Below are 22,133 nucleotides of genomic sequence, written 5' to 3'. Positions count from 1 at the left end.
AGAAAGGTCCACAATCAAAAATAATTAGAGGGGATAGTTAGTCTCCCTGTTTTTAACAATTATTCGGGTGGAGGTGCGCCCTGGAGAGTAAATGGGTTACTAGAAAAAGAAGAAAAAAGACTCTCTCTTTGTTGGGGCACTCTTGGATTGTTGAGATTTAAACAGAAATGAAAATATTACATGTCTAGATATTGGAGTGAACCTCACAGACCACTTGCCAGTGTGTGGCCCAGAAATAAGAAAAGTAACCGGCTGAAAATACTAGATAACAAGGTTTTGAGGAAAACAGAGCTGCAGTACCCATGAACGGGGCTGTCTCCGAGTCCTGTTTATGAAAATGTTACACATTGACCCTGAAGAAGCCTGACCTCAGGTGAAACGATCGTTGGTTTCTAGTGGGAGTGACGCAGTTATTGAGCGCCTCCTGAATTTTACCTTACAAGCCGCAGCAGCAGCAGCCGCGCTGCTGACCGACTTAGCGCTACTCCAGCGCCTTGGACATCTGTAGTCCAGTTTTTAACCTACCTGCGAAAGCAGCAGCAACCGCACCGCAGACTGACTCTAGCGCCAACACAGCGCTCCCAACACTTATCTAACCGCAGCAGAAGCAGCCGACTCAGCGCTATTCCAGCGCTCTGGACACTTATAGCCCAGCTCTGCCTCACCTGCCATAGCAGCAGCAACTGTGCCGCAGACCGGCTCTGGCGCTATCACAGCGGTCCCAATACCTGCAGACCTGCAGCCCTCTCCGTGCATTGATCGTAGGAAGGGGGACTAAGCCTCAGCAGCCAAAGTATCGTCTCAGCATACCTAGCGCAGTGTGTGCGCTCACAGGTATTCGTTCACCCGCGTTCCTACAACCTCCTCTCCCCCCTGGCTCTTCCCCTCACCCCTTACCCGCTACCTTCCGTCCTCCCTCCAACTCTCTTTTCACCAACTCTTTTTCTATTAGGTGTAATAAATCCCCCCGGTGTGACAATAAGCCCGCTCACCCACCATACCTTAAAGAGCCCATCTAATCACAGATGGCAGCTTACTTGGGGCGTATGAAGGTATAACAGGAGAAGGGAGACCTCTCCAAGTTACATACAGTATTCCACCCCTAGTGACAGGTATATCAGGTGGGCAGCAGCCGCTTCCGCACTATAAGGGTAGCACCTATCTTTATCCTTCTGACTCCACTCAGGGCAGAGTTCTTCTCCCACAATACCCATTAAAAGCCCACAACTATCAGGTGGCAGCTGACATTTGGACGTGGGCAGCCTGCCAGAGGGGAAAAGGAGACTTTCCAACCTCCAACCAGACTACCCCACCTGTGTCAAGGGTATATAAAGTCGGCGAGATCACTCATACCCTGTGGATACAGTCAGACTCTTAGCTTTTTCTGGTTTCTACTTTCATTTTTCCAACTCTCTATTTTTCCTTCTGGTTGTGATCCTCCTCTCCCCCTTTCCCTGTGTGTACCCAAACCCCTTTCCCAACCCTCCACCTTAGCATCCCCAATCCCCACCCAACCATCTAGCGGGAACGTCTATGCTATTTCCAGACGCTGTGTGACCCAGATATTTAAATACAGCACCCGAGCTGCTGGTGGTCTTATTGATACTTATTGTCACTGTTAAAACTTGTTTTCTGAAATACCTACTTGGCACTACACATACTGTGGCTGAACTGTCTAAGACATAATCTGAAAAGACAGATAGTATAATCTGTGTTGTCGACACGAGAGCGGTCGGCAGAATATAACCAACAGGAGGTTGCTTCAGCTATATATTTGTCTGTATATTTGTGCTAACCGCTACTATATATATTAATTTTTAAATGCCAACATTTGTGTAACTGCCGACACAGTGGCGGGTAGATTGTGATAGTCTCTTTGTAACACTGTATGCGCTAGTTAAGTATCAAATTATTATCTGACTGCAGTGCATGAGAAACACTTTGGTGTCGGTTCACCGACAAATGTATTGCTGATGACAGGCGCTGCGTGTTGACACGATAACGGTCGGCAAAATATAACCAACAAGAGGTTGCTTTTGCTTTAGCTCGGATCAAAACCAATATATTTACCTGTACATTAGTGCTAGTTGCAGCTATTTAGATTAACCATCATTGCCAACATTTGTGTAAATGCTGACATGGTGGTGGGTAGATTGTAATAAATCTGCCAAATCATCGTCTGACTGCCTAAATGTCTAAATAATTGATACTTGAATTTTGTAACGTGTGACAATTGACCTCTGTGGCATTAATCTGACACTCAGGTAAAGGAACTATTCCTGTGTGTAAATGTGACGGGTGCATTTTCACCCACCAAACCTTTATTACATACAGCAACTTTTGTTGCAATAACTTTTGTACTAAGTTACAACACAGGAGCCCTATTGTGTATGGTTATCAGTAGCGGTATCAGACTGTGCTGCATTGCAATACCCTGCTGCACATATGTTTGTTTATTCGTATATATGTTTTTGTTTTGTCTACATGTTTGTCTAGTATATTTTAAAGAGTGTACATTAAAAGCTACATTTTAATATCTGTAACATTTTCATAAACAGGACTCGGAGACAGCCCCGTTCATGGGTACTGCAGCTCTGTTTTCCTCAAAACCTTGTTATCTAGTATTTTCAGCCGGTTACTTTTCTTATTTCTGGGCCACACACTGGCAAGTGGTCTGTGAGGTTCACTCCAATATCTAGACATGTAATATTTTCATTTCTGTTTAAATCTCAACAATCCAAGAGTGCCCCAACAAAGAGAGAGTCTTTTTTCTTCTTTTTCTAGCAACACTGAAAAGTATATGGAAGCTTATAAATTATAGTTAATAAATAATCTATATTATCCCTACAGATTGTAAACTTGCGAGCAGGGCCCTCCTACCCTCCATGTCCGTTTTTTCGACTTTGTTTAATCACTGTTTCCTATTGTAGAGCACAACGGAATTTGCTACACAAGAAACTGTAAATAATCAGTCAAATCAGACTGTGAGAAGACTGATTTGGAATAGTGTGTTGCTAAAGAAGTAATTAAAGTATATAGGCCATTACTTCAAAGTCATACAAAAGAAGACTACTGAATGCTAGAAACTTTAATGGCGAGATGTAATAAGCCTTGAAAAGTGATACAATAAAGTGATGGGAAACGGTCATCTGTCAGATCAGACTTAGGTCGACAGTCATTAGGTCGACCCCGGAAGGTCGACTGGCCCCAGGGTCGACATGGGTCAAGGTCGACATGGGTCAAGGTCGACATGGGTCAAGGTCGACATGGGTCAAGGTCGACAGAAGTTTTTCACTGTTTTTTTAGAGCCGACATGTGCTGAAAGGCGGTATTTCATGCCCTACCATACACTAGGGCGTGGTGGGATAATAAAATAGTGCCCGAAGCATTGCGAGCGAAGCGAGGGGCTGCGGTTCAACTCCAACTGTGTCCATATCGACTGTGGCGACATTCGGGTAAAAAAACAGTGAAAAACTCATGTCGACCTAATGACTGTCGACCTTGGTCCATGTCGACCTTAACCAATGTCGACCTTTAACCCTGTCGACTTTGGGGCCAGTTGACCTAATGACTGTAGACCTAAATCTGTTGTGACAGATGTACCGCTTCCAAAGTGATAAACCACCTGATTTTTAGATGATGTAATTGCACTCTTAACTGATAATATAGGGCAATTGTTCGGACGTATTGACGTTTTTATTTGGTTCACTGAATTTCAGTAGACAGTTATTAAAAACACAATTAAAAAAACGGCATTATTTAAAAAGTTACCCAGTCTCCTTTAAACGACAGTATATTTAGGTTACATTTCTGACAAGAAATCCTACCCTACCGAATTCCATCTTTCTTTCATTGCAGCCTTATGATAGGGACATAAAGTAAACTTTAAAAAGTGCTGCACACTTCAAACACACACACATCCAGCAGGACTGCTCACACACCAAGCCTGCTTTGCATAAAACAAGAAAACAAGGTGGCACTTTGAGCATTAATCAAATGCTATTTAGCATAAGAGAGATGAAAGAAGGCAAGTGCTGTATAATTATGCTTGCAGAAATGAAAATACTAATAATTGAGAGGCAAAGCAAGGAACTGACAATGCTTTAATAACCCCATGATTAAAACGTATTACAAATTTTATATATATATATATATATATATATATATATATATATATATATGGGGGGGGGGGTATCAAGCTGAGCTTTACAGAGAAAGATCTGATTTTACAGGGATACAATATCTTTAGTCAACACAGATAAAAGAGTCCCATATGAACAGGGGCGGATCCAGGATAAAATGACAGGGGGGGCACCATGATAAAAAAGGGTTTGGGTGGGGGAGGGGCGGTGTTAGTGGTGCTAGTGTACATGCTAAGAGAGCGGAAGGAGAGGGTGGGAATGGAATTAAAAAATAGGCCCTGGCATTTAAAGTATGCAGGCCCACCATGGCGACAAAAGTGAAGGATGTAGTTGTGCGCGCGCCAAAGGTGCGCTCCAGAAAAGGGTGTGTGGCCACTCAACAGGGGGCGTGTCAACACCATATACAACTTCTACACATTATGCAACAAAATACTAGACCCCATTATACTTGCCCCTTACACATGATGCCAAATGGAATGAGCCAAAATTGACATAATGCCACACAGATTGGGAAAAATTTCCCATAATGCCACACAGATTGGGAAAAAATTCCCATAATGCCACATGGATTGAGCCAAAATTCACATAATGCCACACGGATTGAGACAAAATTCACATAATGCCACATGGATTGAGCCAGAATTCACATAATGCCACACAGATTAAGCCAAAATTCACAATACACTTCGTAAACAGGGACATTGTCCACCAAAGGCTCGCATTAAACATTTACACCATAACGTCCATTACACGTTAATTTACACGGCATTATGTCAATTATGTGTTATGCCAAACACCATAATGCCTATTAAAAATGATGCTACATAAGTGCTGCTTCTCTACATGCTCATTGCCAAGGGTTCCATGCTCATTGCCAGAGGTTCCATGCTCGTTGCGATGTGGGATTACATGCTCATTGCCAAGGGGGAATACATGCTCGTGGTAAATGGGGGACAGCCGCCGCCAGGCAGAATTGATAGCCACTGACAGTGGCAGAGCCTAGCTGTATTCAGAGCACTGTAGGTCCCGGCTATTTGAAATAATACCCCTTTCACACCAGAAAATGCATTCCCAGGTTGGCCCCTTTTACATCAGCCTAGTCCCTGCATTTTCTGGTGTGAGGGGGAGAGAAAACCACCCCTCCCCCCTTTAACCAGTTATCTAATTTAACCGGCTATATCTTCGGAACCAACTGACCCATTTACATGAGACAAGTATTATATTGAAGAACTTTTGAGTGGGCTTTGAATGATTTTGGTCCAGTGAAACTGCAACGTTTGGTTCCAGAGTAATCTGCCCTCAAAGAACATGAACAGCCATGAAATTACATTTCAAAAATAAAAAAATCGGTTTACACGCAATATCTCTGGAACCTATTGACCGATTTGGACCAGCCTGGTATCATATTGAAGGCCCAGCGATTTGGAATTGAATGAAATCAACCAGAAGCTTCTGTGATGCCAGGGCGGGAACTGGCAGCCGTCGGAACCGGGTGGGGGTCGGAATTGACGGGTCCCATATTATCCTATGGGAAAAAAACATTACAGGTTTGCCAGGCGATATCTCCGGTTCCTGGGGGGCTAGAGACAAGGGGCTGGGCTCGTTGGAAAGCCCTGGTCCTCAGCTACAAAATAAATGACAGGGGGGGCATGTGCCCAGGTGCCCCCCCCCCCCTGAATCCGCCACTGCATATGAATGCAGAGGCTTCAAGCTTAAGGAATATAGAATGATAATTGGTAACTGGCTGTGGTGGAATATGAGGTTTATCATAAGCAGTCAAGCTTAGGTAATATCTTAGAAATACATCACAATTACAAATTAAAGACCTCACTTTTCAAGAAGCAACCAATCATATCTGACTTCTACTACCAGCAATCTCTACATGGGCTAATAGTCTCCAATAATTTGTCTAGCTGATTGATAACTATTTGAACCAACAGTAAAATCAATAAATACTGCACAGTTGCATTTATCTCAGTGATAAACACTTGACTGGATGGGCTTGTAGTAAAGAGGAGGGGGTGGGGGTGAGGGTGGGAGTGGCGGGGATGAGATATTATTCCCTAGCTAAATACATACTGTATAGAAATTCAGACAGCGCTCAATATTCATATGGAAGAAACCAACAACCATATGTAATACAGCATACAAATACAAAAGTTGAGATGGTCCTGCATTCCCCCCGTTAAACTGTGTACTAATTTGATGCCTGTCCAATTATAGAAAATACGCCGCGGCAGTCGCAGAAGTGCCACTTACTAAGGATTTCCAGGTAAAAAAAAATACACTATATTACAAGATCTCACACTCTCTCTCTAGTTTTGCACAGCATACACTTTTGATCCCTACATCATACCAGTAAAATACAGAGGTAGCCATTCTGGCACTGAAATTAGTATGTGTAAATATGAATATGTTTAATACACAGTGCCATCAATACTAAAAAAAAAGAGAAAGTATGTTATCCTAACAGACAATCCTTTAAAAGGTTACAGTATTTCATTAGGGGCCTTGAAAAGAAACTGGACATTTTAAGGGTGTGTGCGTGTGTGTGTGTCGCATTGCGGAGACATCGTGGCACACAGAGCCGCCAAACTCGGCATCAAGGTGCCTCTGGACCCAGTGGTGTGAAAATTAAAGCCATATTTGGGAAATTTTACTTAGAAATTTAAAAAAACACCAAGGTTCAATTTCAATTCAATTTGATTGATGATCTGGGAAAAAGATTGACGATCTGTGAAACAGATGACAAAGGAACACCACACCTGATTTCATTGCTGTCATTGAGAGGGTAGATTTATAAAGATTGGTGAAGTGATAAAGTGTCCGGTTTTTATCACCAGCCAATCAGCTCCTACCTTTAATTTTTCAAACCAAGCTTAAGAGGGTATTCAATGCCGGCAAATATTTCCAATCCTCTGAAATAGCAGCCAGGACCTATTCAATCCAGCTGTTTTTGGCAGAGACTCTTCTGCAGATTCAGGTCTCTGAAAAGCTGAATCTGCATTAATGGAAACGGGTGCTAAATTAGCAAATTTAAACCGAAAAAGACGTGGAACCGAGAGTATCTGCAGCAGTGTGTTCCGGCCAAACACAGCCGGGACTGAATAGGTATTCCGAAACTCAGAAAAAAAAGAGAACATTAAATAGCCCAAATGCAATTAAATCTATTTTATGTGAAATTTCTATAAAAAAATATTTTTTACAAATAAATTTTTTCATTACTAATTCATAAAAGCCACCACAAAATGCCGCAGCGATGAACAGTCAGATGTAAAATAGAAATCAGATCCAAATTACATATAAACATCTAAAAAGTATACAAGGTTGACAAAAGCTGTGCAGAAGAGAGTTGCATGCCATGCTCCTGAGAGTTAATACATTCTCTAGATTTTTGAAGCTTCATATGAATTCTGAGGGATTAGAATAGTATGCTTAAGCCACTTTTAATAAAACATTTAGTTTAAAGGCAAAATACATCACAGCTGCATATCTCCCAACATGACCCTCTCCAGGAGGGACAGAATGCTCTATTCCTGGACTTCCCTCTTAATATATGATTGGCATCACTTATATTGAAACACCTTTCTGATCACTTAACCTGTTCAAAACAGGTGATGGCAATCATAAATTAAGAGGGAAGTCCAGAAACAGAGCATTGTGTCCCTCCTGGAGATGTGTGCAGCTATAAGGATCTGTGATAGTTGCCCTGGGTCACATGAGTATGGACACAATCTGCACACACAGATATACCCCAAGCAGCATTTTGAGGCAGATTCTACAGCACGCTTTCTCCCAGTCTGCCTGCACTATATACTAAACCCTTTGTAGCAGTTTAGTGACCATATCACCCAAGGTATACAGATCATGGTAGAGTATGAGGCTGTATTGTTTCAGATAACCTCAGTGAGGCTATTAATAAACGGAACTGGTGGTTAATTACTATGTCCAACCCCAGGACATGTTAATACAGTGTCAAAGCTGGGTGTTAAGTGACCAGAATGGTTCAAAGCAAACCCTACTGACACAAATATCCCCAATGCAATTAACTACTGGGGCATTTCTTCTTGCACCTACAGTATGTCCCTAATCAGGGGGAATGGTAGGGGACATGTAAACGTGGAAATGGTACTGACAGGTTGGAGGGGTAATTCCTGTGTAGAGCATTATCCTCTTATTTTTTATATAATGTACTGAGCAATGCCAATGTAAACTGCGTTAAAAAAAATAATAATGTCTACTTTATCACAACAATAATAGTCATCTGCAAAATCAGAAATAAGCCTAGACCAAAAGCACATAACCAAATGAAAAAAAAAAAAAAAATGAAAAAAAAAAAAAAAATTCCTGGAGCTATGACAGTTGTTTCTCAATTAGACTGAGCACTCTGCAAGGTGGCAAGAAAATACAAAGGCAGAGATTCATAAAATAGATTGCTTGCCATTGTAATGCTGCAGAGAAAGGAAAGAAAAGCGGAAAGGCTGGGGATGGTTCATTATTTTGTTTAGCTCACCATCTGACTTGGCTGAGCTGTTTTAATCTCAGAGAATTTCCATACTCTGTGTGTGTGATTTAAATGCTGATAGTGCCACATTTAATTGTCAGTTCTGTGATGTGACCTGACAAAACAAGTATTTGAAGTACTGCTTAGCATAGCTGCTTAGCGAAAGGCAGCCATGCTCCACTCAGAAATTCAAATGCCAGCTCCACTTAATCCATCCTCCAGAGTACGGAGAGGCTTTGGTCTTGCTGACCCTCTGCGGTGGGGTTATTTTAAGATAATTCAGATGCGGCACTCTCATTACTGTAATAACAGAAGGGAATCAAAATGAAAATCCCAGCACAGCCACATACCACTAAGACTTTGGGGTCACTTCGATTAGCCGCAAGATCCCACACAGCAGGAATAAGTGGGGCTCTATGCTGCACTTACAGCGCACCTCCAGACAAACATTTTTATTGCTAATCTTTTCTATACTGATATCAAGATGGCCCCATGTAGTTACCCAATGACAAAAACCTCCCTTCTACTGTTGCTTCTATCATGGTCTGTCCATAGGAGGAGTTCTTACCAGTAAATGTAATGGGAAAGTGTCTTTAGGAAGTGGTTGTCCACATGTGAACATCCCCTTACTGTATGCCAGAACAAATTAAAAAGTGTGTACTGAAATGGAAAAGTACCATAAGGCATTCTAGTAGAAAAAAAGTAGACCACTGCTTTTAAGTTAGAAAGAGACTGGGGGTAAGTTAAGGTTTCCCGATATTTCCGATTCGTGGAAATATCGCCCATTGTTGTGCAGAATAGATTGAGTTCACAATCCATCTATTCAAATCTTTAATTTTGTTCCTGATAGTTCTGAAAACAATTAGAAATTTGTAAAAGACATGGATCCCAAAATCCACATCTTTTTCGCAGAAATTCAAAATCTATAGATCATTTCCACAAACACAGATTCACAAACAGCTTTACAAACAGCCGAATCTGCAGCAGCAAGATTCAGACGAAAACGGTTGGGATTGAATACGGATAGACTGATATTTCCGCTGATAGATACCAAGAAAACTGGAATACCCTTTGTAGTAATCATGAAGCTCAGAACTTAACTATTAAAGTTTATATCATTCATACAGCTTCTGTTTTCTTTCTTTCTTTCAGTCCCTTTAGAGTACACTGACCTGGTCCAATGGTATAAAAGGAACCATGGAGATGAAGCTGCTAACTACTAATTTCCTTCACGTTTTCCTTAAAAGCTCTTCTTTTTTTGTCCAAGCAGCCCATTCCAGTTCACTTCACAATAAATCCAGAATGAAAGATCAATATAACCATATGGAAAATATGGATGTTTCAAACCGCAACAAATACCTGGGCAATTTTGTCAAAGACATGGTTGGCTTATAATATCTTCAGTGCTGGAAAGGATTCCCATATAATATGCATAAAACATGTTTAAACCCAAACTCTATTGAAAACTGACTTTTTCTTTTTTTAAATGCAGGATAACCGCAAAATATCCTCAGTACATTGCTATTTAGGACAAAAAAAACATTTTTACTACTTGCTCATATTGATTAAACAGTCTGGATTCATTGTAAGATAAATGATATAGATTGATTGAAAGCCATTTGGAAGGACAGAATGCAGTAGTGAACAATTCTGCATACGCCCCTTAAACATAGGGGACCCGGATATTAACCATTTTCTGAAGAATACAAAAAAAAAAAAAAAAAAAAAGATATGAACTCCATGACTAGATCACTCGCTTTTTAAAGCTTAGTGAATCTAATCCTATGTCTATTTTACTGTATGTGTAGAAGAAGAAAATGTTTAAATGAACAATCCTATTACATAAATATATATCTATCTCTCCATTACATAAAAAGTGTCCAAACCTTACCTGCACACTTGGTCCTTGTGAATAATGGAGGCCCTGCCTGTCCTGTGCCTCCCTCTCCCGGCCTGGTTAATAAAACCCTAATCTCATATTCTGTATCTGGATCCAGATGCCATAGTTTGTAAGTTGGTGCATTTACTGCATGCGTTTCAGTCCAGGTTCCTGTGGTCATCCTATATTCTACCTCCTTCAGAATGATAGGCCCATCTCCTATAATAGAGTTAGCATTCAGCTGAATAAGAAGGTAGGTTGGACCAACACCCAGGAGCTGTGGAGGAGCAATTGGTCTCGGCGGCTCTGTAGAAAAACAAAATCAACAAGCTTATAATTAGTTCAATTGTAAGCCACAGTTGGAATAGATAACATATATACATTACTCATGCATACAAGAAGTATTTGTCCATATTAAACACTGCTGTACTTTAGAGGCCTGTTTGGGCCCAATTTCGAGCCATCTTTTATTAGAGAACCTCATTTCACTTGCAAGTTAAAATGTGACGGATCTTACTTTAGCAGATTACATCTAGTGCATATCAGAATACTCATCAAAACTGAAAGAAAACTAAAACTATACCTCAGCAGACTAGTAGCCACAATATGTATCAAGTACAGTATAAGGGCTTGGCAGAGTGGAAAAAGGTCTTGAAAGGCTGACGTCTGTTAAAAGAGTAGTGTGCTACTGTTTAGACCAGTGATGGCTAACCTTGACACTCCAGCTGTTGTTGAACTACACATCCCAGCATGCCCTGCATCAGTTTTAGCATGGCCAAATAGTAAAACTGTAGCAGGGCATGCTGAGATGTGTAGTTCAACAACAGCTGGAGTGTCAGGGTTAGCCTTCACTGGTTTAGACACTAGTCTTCCTGTTCGCAAGGGGGAAGGGTTGGGGGGGGGGGGGTTGGGTTCGCTCCATGCCGTATAACAAGATGGCAACCACGTTCACTACTAAACATGTGCATGGGGCCATCTTAAAACTGTGTAGGAGAGAGGGGCCTCCTGATTAGCTACTATGAGTCACCCGGTTATTACATGCATATACAAAAGTTGTAGCAGTATCCCTGCACCATTACCTAATTGCAGTATACCGTCAGCAGCTGATTAGCTGTATGTTACCTCACTAAGTTTAAACGTAACTCCATGACCATGGTACATGTAATAGTGAGTATGGCTGTACCTGCTATCTGTCAATAAACCCATATAACTGACTCGCAGTGCTAATAGTCCTGTGAGTCAGCTACTGGCAAGTGCCTCTATTGCTCTGTAATATCAACACCTGCACATACATTTCCAACAGAGATAAGTGCTAACATTAAATCAGAGGAAATGAAAACCCCTGAAAAATAGATCAAAGAAATAGGATGTAAATAAAAGTCTAAAAAGTGCTCATGAAAATAGAGACAAAATTCATGTGTGTGAGACAGAGGACTCAAATATTCAATCATTCAATGCTTCAATTAATTACAGTAAAGGATAACAGTAATTTTAGAAATATGAAGGACATTATTTTGCTTTACTAAAATAGCTCAGATATTGGTGTACTACCTCTCCTACTATAAATACCAGTTTGCCAAAAGTGCCCTGCAATGCAAATCACATACACACAGACACAATTCACTGTCTGCCAATAAAACCCAACAAAAAACAATCAACACTACAGAACATACTTTGTCTCAGTTAATTTCTTGGTTTAATGCTATTCGTTTGTTGCATAAAAGTTTGCTGTTTGAGACAGGATTATTAAAGAGACAAATCACGGTTTCTTTATCAATGACCCCCAAGGGTCCCCTGACAGTGGCTGAATAAAACGGGGGAGGTTGGAGTGTCTGAAGCTCAGGCCATCACCCATCCCGCAGATGTGCAGAGACCGTGCAATAGTACTGTGCAGATCAATAGCATTGGGTCATCATGGTATGCTGTCATTAGGTTGACAGTCAATAGGTAGACCTGTATTGGTCGACTCACGTGAAAATGTCAACATGGATTAGGTCGACATTGTCAAAAGGTTGATCCAAGAAAAAAAAAATCGACATAGAAATAGTCTACATGAGTTTTTCATGATTTTTTGTTAAAACGGACTTGTTCATACTTTCCCATTCCAGTGGGCATAGAGGGAACATATAAGTGTGCCAAACGCAGCAAGGCACCATGCCCAAAGCATGGAGAGCCATGTCAGTGATCACGGTACCCTCATATGGTGTTCATGTCGACATCTGCTGACAAACACAAAAAAACATGAAAAACCCGTAACAACCTTTGTGGACCTATTGATTGTAGACCACTAATGGTCAAGCTAATGATCCACACCCATTTGTCACAATGGCACAGGGTTTTCCAAGGATAGATAAACAGAAGGTGTGATGGGTGGCCCTGCTTTTAGGTCTGAGCTTCCTCATTTTGGCCCCATCATAATCGATCGCTCAGTCATCATTGTGGTAAAATCAGGTTGAAAACTGAACAACTCTATGATATCCCAAATCTTGGTAAAATCCCTCTAAGCAAATCTGGAATACATCAAACATTCACAGTATCACAAAAAATGCAGTCATTCTTTTCATACACGCCTAATTTCACATTGGCGTGCGTGGCGACTATTGAGTTTGTAAGCAAAGCAAACAAGGTTCTGATTTTTAGCAAGCTCGTGAACCTGAAAGATTCTCTTTCAAGCATGAAAATGAATTTCAAATAGATTGTTCAAAGATGACCTAACCCCATGGTCTCAGGCATGGCTTTTCTGTCCTTATAACAAGGCAAAGCCTCTCCTGCAGTGATTACACAGGAATGAAATGAAATGTTTGTGCCTAGTAACAGGATTGCTTAAATTCCTTGTTCGCTGATACTAACCCCCCAATCCAAGTTTGCACGGCATGCTGTGAACAGTGCCCAGTAAAACTGGCAAGTATTAAATGTCATCTTTATCGCATAACTCCCTGCCACGGTCTGTGTCACTAGTAATCCTATATTTAAGCAATAATTCCGCAAGCCAGTTTTTTTACTCATTATATTGACTTTTAGAAATATAAACATTTGATTTGCATATAGCATAAATCCACATAGTAAATACGACTAAAAAAACTAAAATTATTGATGATCATCAGGGCAATATTTCTCCTTCATATAGATGGAAAACTGAAACGGGGTTCCTGCCAAAATCTAGCTGCATTTTCTTGGTATGTTTAAGGATGAGCATATGTTATGGTGTACATAAGTGATGAATTGTCTATGAAGACACATTAAATAACCTAAAGTAGCTTCAGTGTTCTTAATAACATTAATTGAACGCACTATACAAAAGGTAAATAAATTTAATAAACATCAAAAGACTGCAACGGTGTCCACATACACCTGCACAGGTACAGTATATGTAACCAATATCTCTGAAATCTATGATCATGTAGTGTTCAAGATTGGTTACTAATACTATTCAGTGAGCTGGAGGAAACCATGTATTTTTTTTTTTTTTTTTTTAACTTACTCAGTATTAACCCCTCCCTCATGCACCTGAGTAGTATTACTGAACTAATTGAGCATCTACCACTATCTGTATGTGTGTCCACACACACCATGGCTACACTTGCGCTGAACAGCCCCTCTCAGTGCACTAGGTCCTCCGACTCTGCTCGTGTTGGGCTCCTTTTTTTTCAGAAAAAGCATATTTGCAAATACATGATGCAGCTGGAATGTACCAAGAGACACTGCTGATTAATGACACTTGTATATCTGTGTGCAACTGGGTCTCTGAATCTGTGGGGTAGTATTGGGGAGCAGCGTTATCAGCGCACATTATGGGCACTGCTACAACTTCTCCCCCATGTATGACTGAGATGTGTGGATTGGGACAGGAGCACTATGTGCATCTGTTAACAGCACTGCTATCTTTAACATTGTGCAGGACAATGTATGAATGGGTAGTTGCAGTTATTTTCTACAGCTGCAGGTGTCATTGCCAAACACCACAGCAGGGACAGCACTGTCCCAGGGAGATGCCGGCATTCTAAAACTCACCAGGACACTGGTGTCAGAATCTTGACTGCTAGGATCCCAAATGTAAGCAAGTTAAGGTTAGATCAAGGAAGGGAAGACTTATGCTGTGAGGTGGAGGGGGCAGGGTACAGAAGTTAGGCACTAGCGGGGAGGGTAAGTATACTTACCTGAACCCTGTTGATATTCCTTCGTTCGTGATGCTGGTGTCTGTCTTCTCAGCACCAGCATCCTGAAAGCATCTGCTTAAACCATTTTGGCATATATTCAATGCCGTGGGCGAGCGGTGACTGCGAGCAGGACTTTTTGCTCGCAGTCACCGCTCACCCTGTCAGTATTCAACTGACCCCCCTCATTCGCAAATTCCCCCTCGCTCCGTTTTTTGAGCGAGGGGGAATTTGCGAATGTGCCTCCAAAAGCTGCGAGAGCCGAGGCTAATTACAGCGAGTTTGCTGCACTAGCCGCGGCTCTCGCAGATTAGGGGAATCCTCGCAGTTCTGTGATGGCGAGGATTCCCCCGGAACGTTGCATAGTGCGAGCGGCCGTCGCGGGGGTTAAACTGCGAGGATCACTGGTTTTCTGTGATCCTCGCAGTTTAACCCCCTCGCACCGGCATTGAATACTGGCCATTGTCTTTTCATCTGAAGGAACTAAGGCCTGTTTTGATTGAAGCTTGTAGCCATTTCTGAAACACCTTTAGCCCTAAAGAGGCCTATTAATCATCAGACCTCAAAGAAAAAAGTATCCAACTTGCTGCGAGTTACTATGGTGGAAACATAATTACTGTAGCAATTCAGTATTGGTTTGGCGCAAGAGAATCATGGGAATTGACAACATCTGAAGATGGTGTCAGTTCTCAGAAGCAAACTCTGAAAACTTTGGTTTGCAAGCATTTATGGCATTAATTCCCTACTAAAGAAAAAGTTCATATGATAATGAATATTCTCATGCAGCACAGAGCAAGAGCCAGAACTTCATATAGCCCAGTTTTCATGGCAGCCATTAGAATCTCTGGGGAGGCTTGTCACACCTCCTGGAGTGATAACATTGGGGGCTGGGCCAGCTAGACCACAGCCATCACCTTCAGAGTGCTTAAGAGGTTGCGGCCTTTGCGATAAATCATGCCAGGAGTGCTGAAATGAGTGTTACCAGTAATGGTGACGCCTGTTAGTGGACTCCACCTTTACATCCAGTCTAAATATTAGGTGACTATTAGTGTTTATGCATGTGTAACAGGACTAAGGGCAGTATTCAATGAAGAAAATTCTCTGTGCATTGCGAGAGATTTTTTCTCTCGCCATGCACTCTCCGTGTTCCGGAGCCTCCTGCTCCCACTATTCAACGTATTAAAGACTCGCCGCCACTCGCGGCGAGTCTTAACCCCTGCAGCGGACGAGCGTCCGCGGCAGGGAGCTGACAGGGAGCCATGGGACGGTGGCATCCAGGGAGATTAAAGTCTCCCTGGATGCCCCAGAACATATGTGGAGGGTAGGGGGCCCCCCCGGGACCCAGGCAGCACAGGCTGCCCCTCCGATCGGGTGCAGTGAATATATGCATATCTAATGAGCGGCTCGAGCGCTCCGGCCCCCTGCTGGCTGCACTGTGTAAAAAAAAAAATATATATATATATTTTTTTTATTAAATATATATTCATGTGCTATAAGCACATGAATAAAAATAACATGCCCCTTCACAGAAAAAAAAACCTGATTTTTTGACACCAAAATTAAAAAAAAAAACCTTTTAGATTAAAAGTTCACATTCCAGCTCTCCATCAAAAGATGGAGAATTTCTACACGGAGAGAGACGGCGAAAATCACTTAGAAAGACGGCGAATATTTCACATTGAATAGGGTGGTTCACTTTTGGAGAGCAAAATGCTCCGTCCAAGGTGAAAAAAGCAAAAATTCTCCATAAAACACGGAGAATTTTTCTCATTGAATACTGCCCAAAGAGTGATAACAAATAAACCCTGAAGTTTGAAGAAGACCTGAACTGTACAAAAAAAAAAATATTTTTAAATATTGACGGAAGTCTTGACAGGAGCCGATTGTTTATCATGCTCTACTTTATCACTTTTTGAAGCTTGGTGCATCCGGCCCATAGTCAGAAGGTTATGCATTCATTAAATCTACTGTCAATAGGTCTAACACTAGTTTGAGTCCCACCATGCCTCTAACTGTGCGGAGTTTGTATATATTCTCCCCGTGCTTGTGTGGGTTTCTTCAGAGAACTCCCGTTTCCTCCCACAATCCAAAAATATACTGGTAGGTTAATTGGCTTCCAAAAAAATTAACCCTAGAATGTCTGTGTGCGCGTGTACATGTGGTAGGGAATATAGATCGTAAGCTCCACTGGGGCAGGAGCTGATGTGACTGTTCAACTATTCTATGTAAAACTATGCGGAATATGTGTGCGCTATATAAGAAACGTAATAAATAAATAATTATTGAGCAGCGGCTCCCAACTTTTTTTCATTCCCATACCTTTGATTAGGCTTTTAATTTAGGAGTACCCCCTCATCTCAATTTGAAATATCCACAGTACTCATGGAAGTAAGCGGTATTTTTATCCTTATATGCATCTTTATATAAAGGAGTAGCAGAGTCAGAAATTGAGTTCCACTGACTGTGTACTGTATCTGGGGTTCCCGCTAACACCTGTAGGATTAATGCTGCATCTTTCTATGCGGCAGATGATCTGAGGGCAGCATGAGTAGCTCCCAGTGGATTGCTGGTCGGCAACAGCACAAGAACCGGAATTAACGCAACTGGGTTAATCTCCACAGTAATGCAATACTTCTGCCATCAGAAGACTTCCTCTTCTTCTGCCATTACCAATATTATTTGTACCCTCCTACAGGTCTGAAGAACCCCAAGGGGTACACGTACCCCAGATTGGGATCTACTGTTGTAGAGCATAGAATAGGATTTCACATCCATGGAAAAGCTCACCCAAATGCGTAGCACAATTGTCTTTTATAATAAAAGAGCCAATTAGCCCATCATATCACATTTAAGTTTATTCTCTATAACCACAAGTTTGAGAAAATGATTGCATAGTACTGCAGAAGGTGAGGTGTATCACAAAATAACCAGATGCATTTTGTTTAGAGGCCCTGGAGAAAACACTAGAGATCATTTCAAAATCTCAATTTGCTTATAAATTATGCATATATTTTAATCAGTCTGTAATATAACAAGAAATTGTTCAGTAGCTTTTTAAATATTCCTTAGAACACCACCAAAATTGAATACCAGCCTCAACAGACCCAAGTGTCGAAAAAATCCCAAAGGTCTGCTAAATATTGACTTGAATCTAAACAGATAACAACAACATTTCTAATACCAGCCAATTAACACTCATTGTGTTGTGGAAAGTTTTACATATATCATGCTTTCTCTTTCATGAACCACATATTACATTGTTACACTGGAGTTAAAGGAGACATATGCACACATTTTAATTATTGTTGGTCATTTTTCTACTTTCAGCTACTAGCGCTAATAAAATGTTGCTCACCTTTGGGGCAATTAAATGGTGGGGAGTTTTTTTGCACATGATATACCAGCACTTGAGATCGCATGGTAAAATTCAGATTTTCTTTCTGCACATGACATGCGCACGCAGACCAGAGTTTAGCCATGTAAATCATGTAAACCAATGTAAACTAATAGGTGCACCACAAAAAGTATTATTTCAGTTCACCAGCTCAGAAGGCTGCGAGCTGAAATGTTCCAGTGTGTGTCCAAGTCTGTATACCAAGCATAATGCAACTTTGCGTGGAAAAAAAACCATGGCGGCTGCATCCAATAATTTGTATACAAATACAGAGATTCTGCCGCACAGACATACATGGTGTTGCATATCAAATTAATCAGCAGAGGCACATTTTCAGGAAAAATTGAGAAAAACATGCCCGGTGCTAGCATAGTTGCATCTGTTCTAGCTTTCTAAAGAACATGAAGGAGTAATGCTGGGTACACAACTACTGTGTTGGCTCGATGACTGTAGAGTTGTGTATGCAGGAATGTTAGCCGATAAATAGCTTGCACTGACCACCTCCCATAGAAGAACATACAAACTAAGCTATTTCTGGTTCAGTTTGTACGGGTGTCAAGCGGTTTACACAATACTTGGCTGATCAGCCGATGTATTGGTAGTATGTATACCCAACTTAAAGTCTTATATAAAAAAGCAACAAAATTTGTGTGTTTACAAACTTTTTTTTTATGTTAATGCTCATGGAAATGTGCTTCAGTTTATTATAAGTAGACCACAATGGGGTCAAGACTGTACTCTATAGTGGGCTGCTTGAAAGCAAGAAAGGCGGGCTACACATTACATGATGTGTTCCCAGGAAGGTAATTCGTGATGGGACGCGGCAGAGGTGCCAGCATCGCCAAGTACATACTCACTTGCCAATGTGAGGTGAAAACAGCAGGGGGGTATCTGCGGAGCAGGGGCCAAGATGCGCAGTATCTTCCATCATCTTGTATGTACAGACAACAGAGGTTGTCCCAAACGACCCACGGGAGAATGTATTATTAACAATATAGTGCATACACACTAGCAGGATTGTATCATTAACAATATCGTGCATATCATTCTAAAAATAAAAAAAAACATCTAGTGTGTATGCACAAGTGATTGTTAGCCACTGCATACCCCTTACATAGTGTAAATGGCATTGGGTGTAAGAGGTCTAGGAGGTCATTTTAAAAGTAACCGGCAGATCATGAGTAGGCATTGCCACACACACACACACACACACACACACTACTTATTTAATATCATCCATACATCGTACTTGGTTATTAACATATGTCTCTCTTTTTACCTCTATAGCTCAAACATTTTCACCAACACTACACTAGATGAATACAGAGAGGATGCGGACTACTTAGCAGAATAAACGCTATTGCAATCACTTTATATTGTTGGCAGAGCCTGCTTTGTATCTGGGCTCAAATTGCATGTCACTGGGTAATTAGATTCACACATGATGGATCAAATCTCTAGTTTGTGCAGGGTACTAGCAATGTATACACTGGGATGTCACAATGATATTATATTAAACAGGTTAGTTGAACTGACTGGAACAAAATAACATTGCAGAAAACCGTTTAGTCAGCACGTGGCAAATAATGATTTATGATCTCTTTCTGCAAAATTCACACTGGTAATTTCCCACTGCCTACGTGTAGAGTAGGGTATAAACCACTCATTCAATTTCCTTACACAGAAAATAAAATGCTGCCTATTTATAATCTAATCAATAAACTAGCTTCTGCAGTAGTATACCCCCCTGAACGTGAAGAAAAAATGTTGCGGCCATTAAAAATAATTGGAACCTTGTATCAAAACAACATCGTCTCAGCAAACCAATAATGAGGATTTAAATTCACTTCACGAGATTTGTTTTAAGGCAAGGCACAGGAAGAGCAGGGTTGGCTTTCTTATTTGCACTTTGGCACTCCAGAGGTTAAGCAAAAAGATGTGGCTTTGAACTGTGTAAGTGGTAAACTACAAATTCACCATATTTTCATGCACATGGCTTCTGGAAGCATTTAATCTTTGTGACATGCCACTTACCGGTCGCTTGAAGTGCTGAAATTGGAATTATTTCACACTAGAAACTGCAAACTTCTGCATACTGAATTTCCAGCACTATGCATCACTGTGGCATTTTGTTCACCTTGATTTGAGGCAATCATTTTATTATCCTTTTCGTGTAAGAAGCAGAAGTGTAAGAGACTTTAGTGTGGTCAGCACAAGCTGTAAACAAGACTAAAGTTTGTGCTTTGGGCAAAACAATCACACAGTACACGCACATCTCATCTTACATCTGCATTGTGTGGACTGAGTGTTTAAACTCTTTAAACCCACACACTGGGTGATATGAATGACTATCATCCAATATGTACAGTCAATATTGTTAACGATGCATGCGGTGGCAGGTTGTTAACAACCCCCCCTTGTTGTCTGTACATGCAGCTTAATGTGACAATATCATCAGCGACTGCATGTACTAAGTGGGGGTGGGTGACCTCACTGAACAATGTCTGCTGATATTGGTCAGTGTGTACGGTCAACATTCTCCTCGCCGATCGAGTTATCAATATATCGAACGCTGCAGGGAATCGCCCAGTGAGTATGGAAATGTCCAAGATGGAAGTTCTATTGAAGATGGGATGTTGCCCATAGAAACAAAATCAGATCTTCTAGAAGGTGATTTAAAAAAAAAAATTAATCTGATTGGTTGCTATGGGCAACATCTAATTTTCAACAGAACTCCCATTTTAGTAAATGTGGTACTTGTGTATTTTGGCGGCGCCCCCGATTTCCATCGCGCAATGTTTTAATCGCATCCCATGCCATGCACCCGATGCAACGCGATTTCTGCCCCCTATACGATGAAAGATTGTATAAGCACCCTAAAGGGTGCTTTTAAGCACCGTAATGGGTGCTTACAATGTTAAATGCACCCCCACGCCACCCCCCCCCCCCACTATAAACGTGAACCCGAAGCGTGGCGAGCGCAGCGAGCCCGCGAGGGGCGGTGGTACGCATCCTCCGACCTTTCCAAAAATAAGGATCAAATATGGTTTGAGGTAACATGTTTAAAAAAAGGGGCAGACAAGATGGGCCAAGTGGTTCTTATCTGACGTCAAATTCTATGTTTCTATGTTTCCATACCCCCACTATCCACGTCGGCGTGGAGTTGAGAATAGAAAGTGTGGCGAGCATAGCGAGCCACAAGTGTGGCGAGCCCCGCGAGGGGATGCGGATACCTTCACAGGTATCGGAGTCCCCTCGCGGCCTTCACAGGTATCCGCGTGCGCTCGCCACGCTTCGGGCTCGCCACACTTTCTATTCTCAACTCCACGCCGACGTGGATAGTGGGGGTATGAAAAGGTCGGAGGACGCGTACCGCCGCCCCTCGTGGGCTCGCTGCGCTCGCCACGCTTCGGGTTCACGTTTATAGTGGGGGGGGGGTGCATTTAACATTGTAAGCACCCATTAGGGTGCTTATACAATGTTTAATCGCATTGCATTGTATGCCATATACAATGTCATACAATTTTAAAATTGTATGGCATTGCGCGATATCGCATCGTATGCCTTATGGTATGCGATGCGATGGGCGCCGCCAAACTACACAAGTACTGTAAATGTATCCATCATAGGCAAGTTTTTGGTAACAGCCCCATTTTTGTGCTTCGTCCTATGATTTATTTATTAACAGTTTCTTATATAGCGCTTTACAAAAGGAGACAACAAACAGGGTATTTACAGACAAAAGGTAGGAGGGCCCTGCTCTCAAGCTTACAATCTATAGATATAAAGTATTTGCATGTTTAATGCAACCTAAATTGAATTCAATTATATTGGGTTTTTTTTAATACCAAAAAATTATACTTAATCTTTAAACGAGTTAAAATATGCATATTTTCTCAAACAGGCACATTGCATACAATGTTTATGGCACACTGTATGGTACAGCAATCTAACAATGTTCTATCGCACCTCTATGGGGATGTATGGCATGCCTTCACCAACCTTCGGCTCATTGCCAAAATGTAATTTCCCGTTGACGATGCTGACATGCATTTTGAAA

General features: G+C 41.4%; 1 protein-coding gene across 16 annotated transcripts in view; it reads right to left on the bottom strand.

The window, feature by feature from the left end:
* Window positions 1-22,133, bottom strand: part of PTPRK (protein tyrosine phosphatase receptor type K) — a 340,426-nt gene that overhangs the window by 151,955 nt on the left and 166,338 nt on the right. For all 16 annotated transcript variants that reach the window (XM_083176754.1, XM_083176759.1, XM_083176755.1 and 13 more), the window contains exon 7: window positions 10,538-10,831. In XM_083176754.1, coding sequence (XP_083032880.1) covers window positions 10,538-10,831 — 294 coding nt within the window. The remainder of the gene's footprint in view (window positions 1-10,537; window positions 10,832-22,133) is intronic.

The sequence above is a fragment of the Crinia signifera genome, chromosome 3, assembly GCF_055691185.1.
Source record: "Crinia signifera chromosome 3, ASM5569118v1, whole genome shotgun sequence".
NCBI classification, from domain to species: domain Eukaryota; kingdom Metazoa; phylum Chordata; class Amphibia; order Anura; family Myobatrachidae; genus Crinia; species Crinia signifera.
This window is presented reverse-complemented; position numbering and strand designations above follow the sequence as displayed.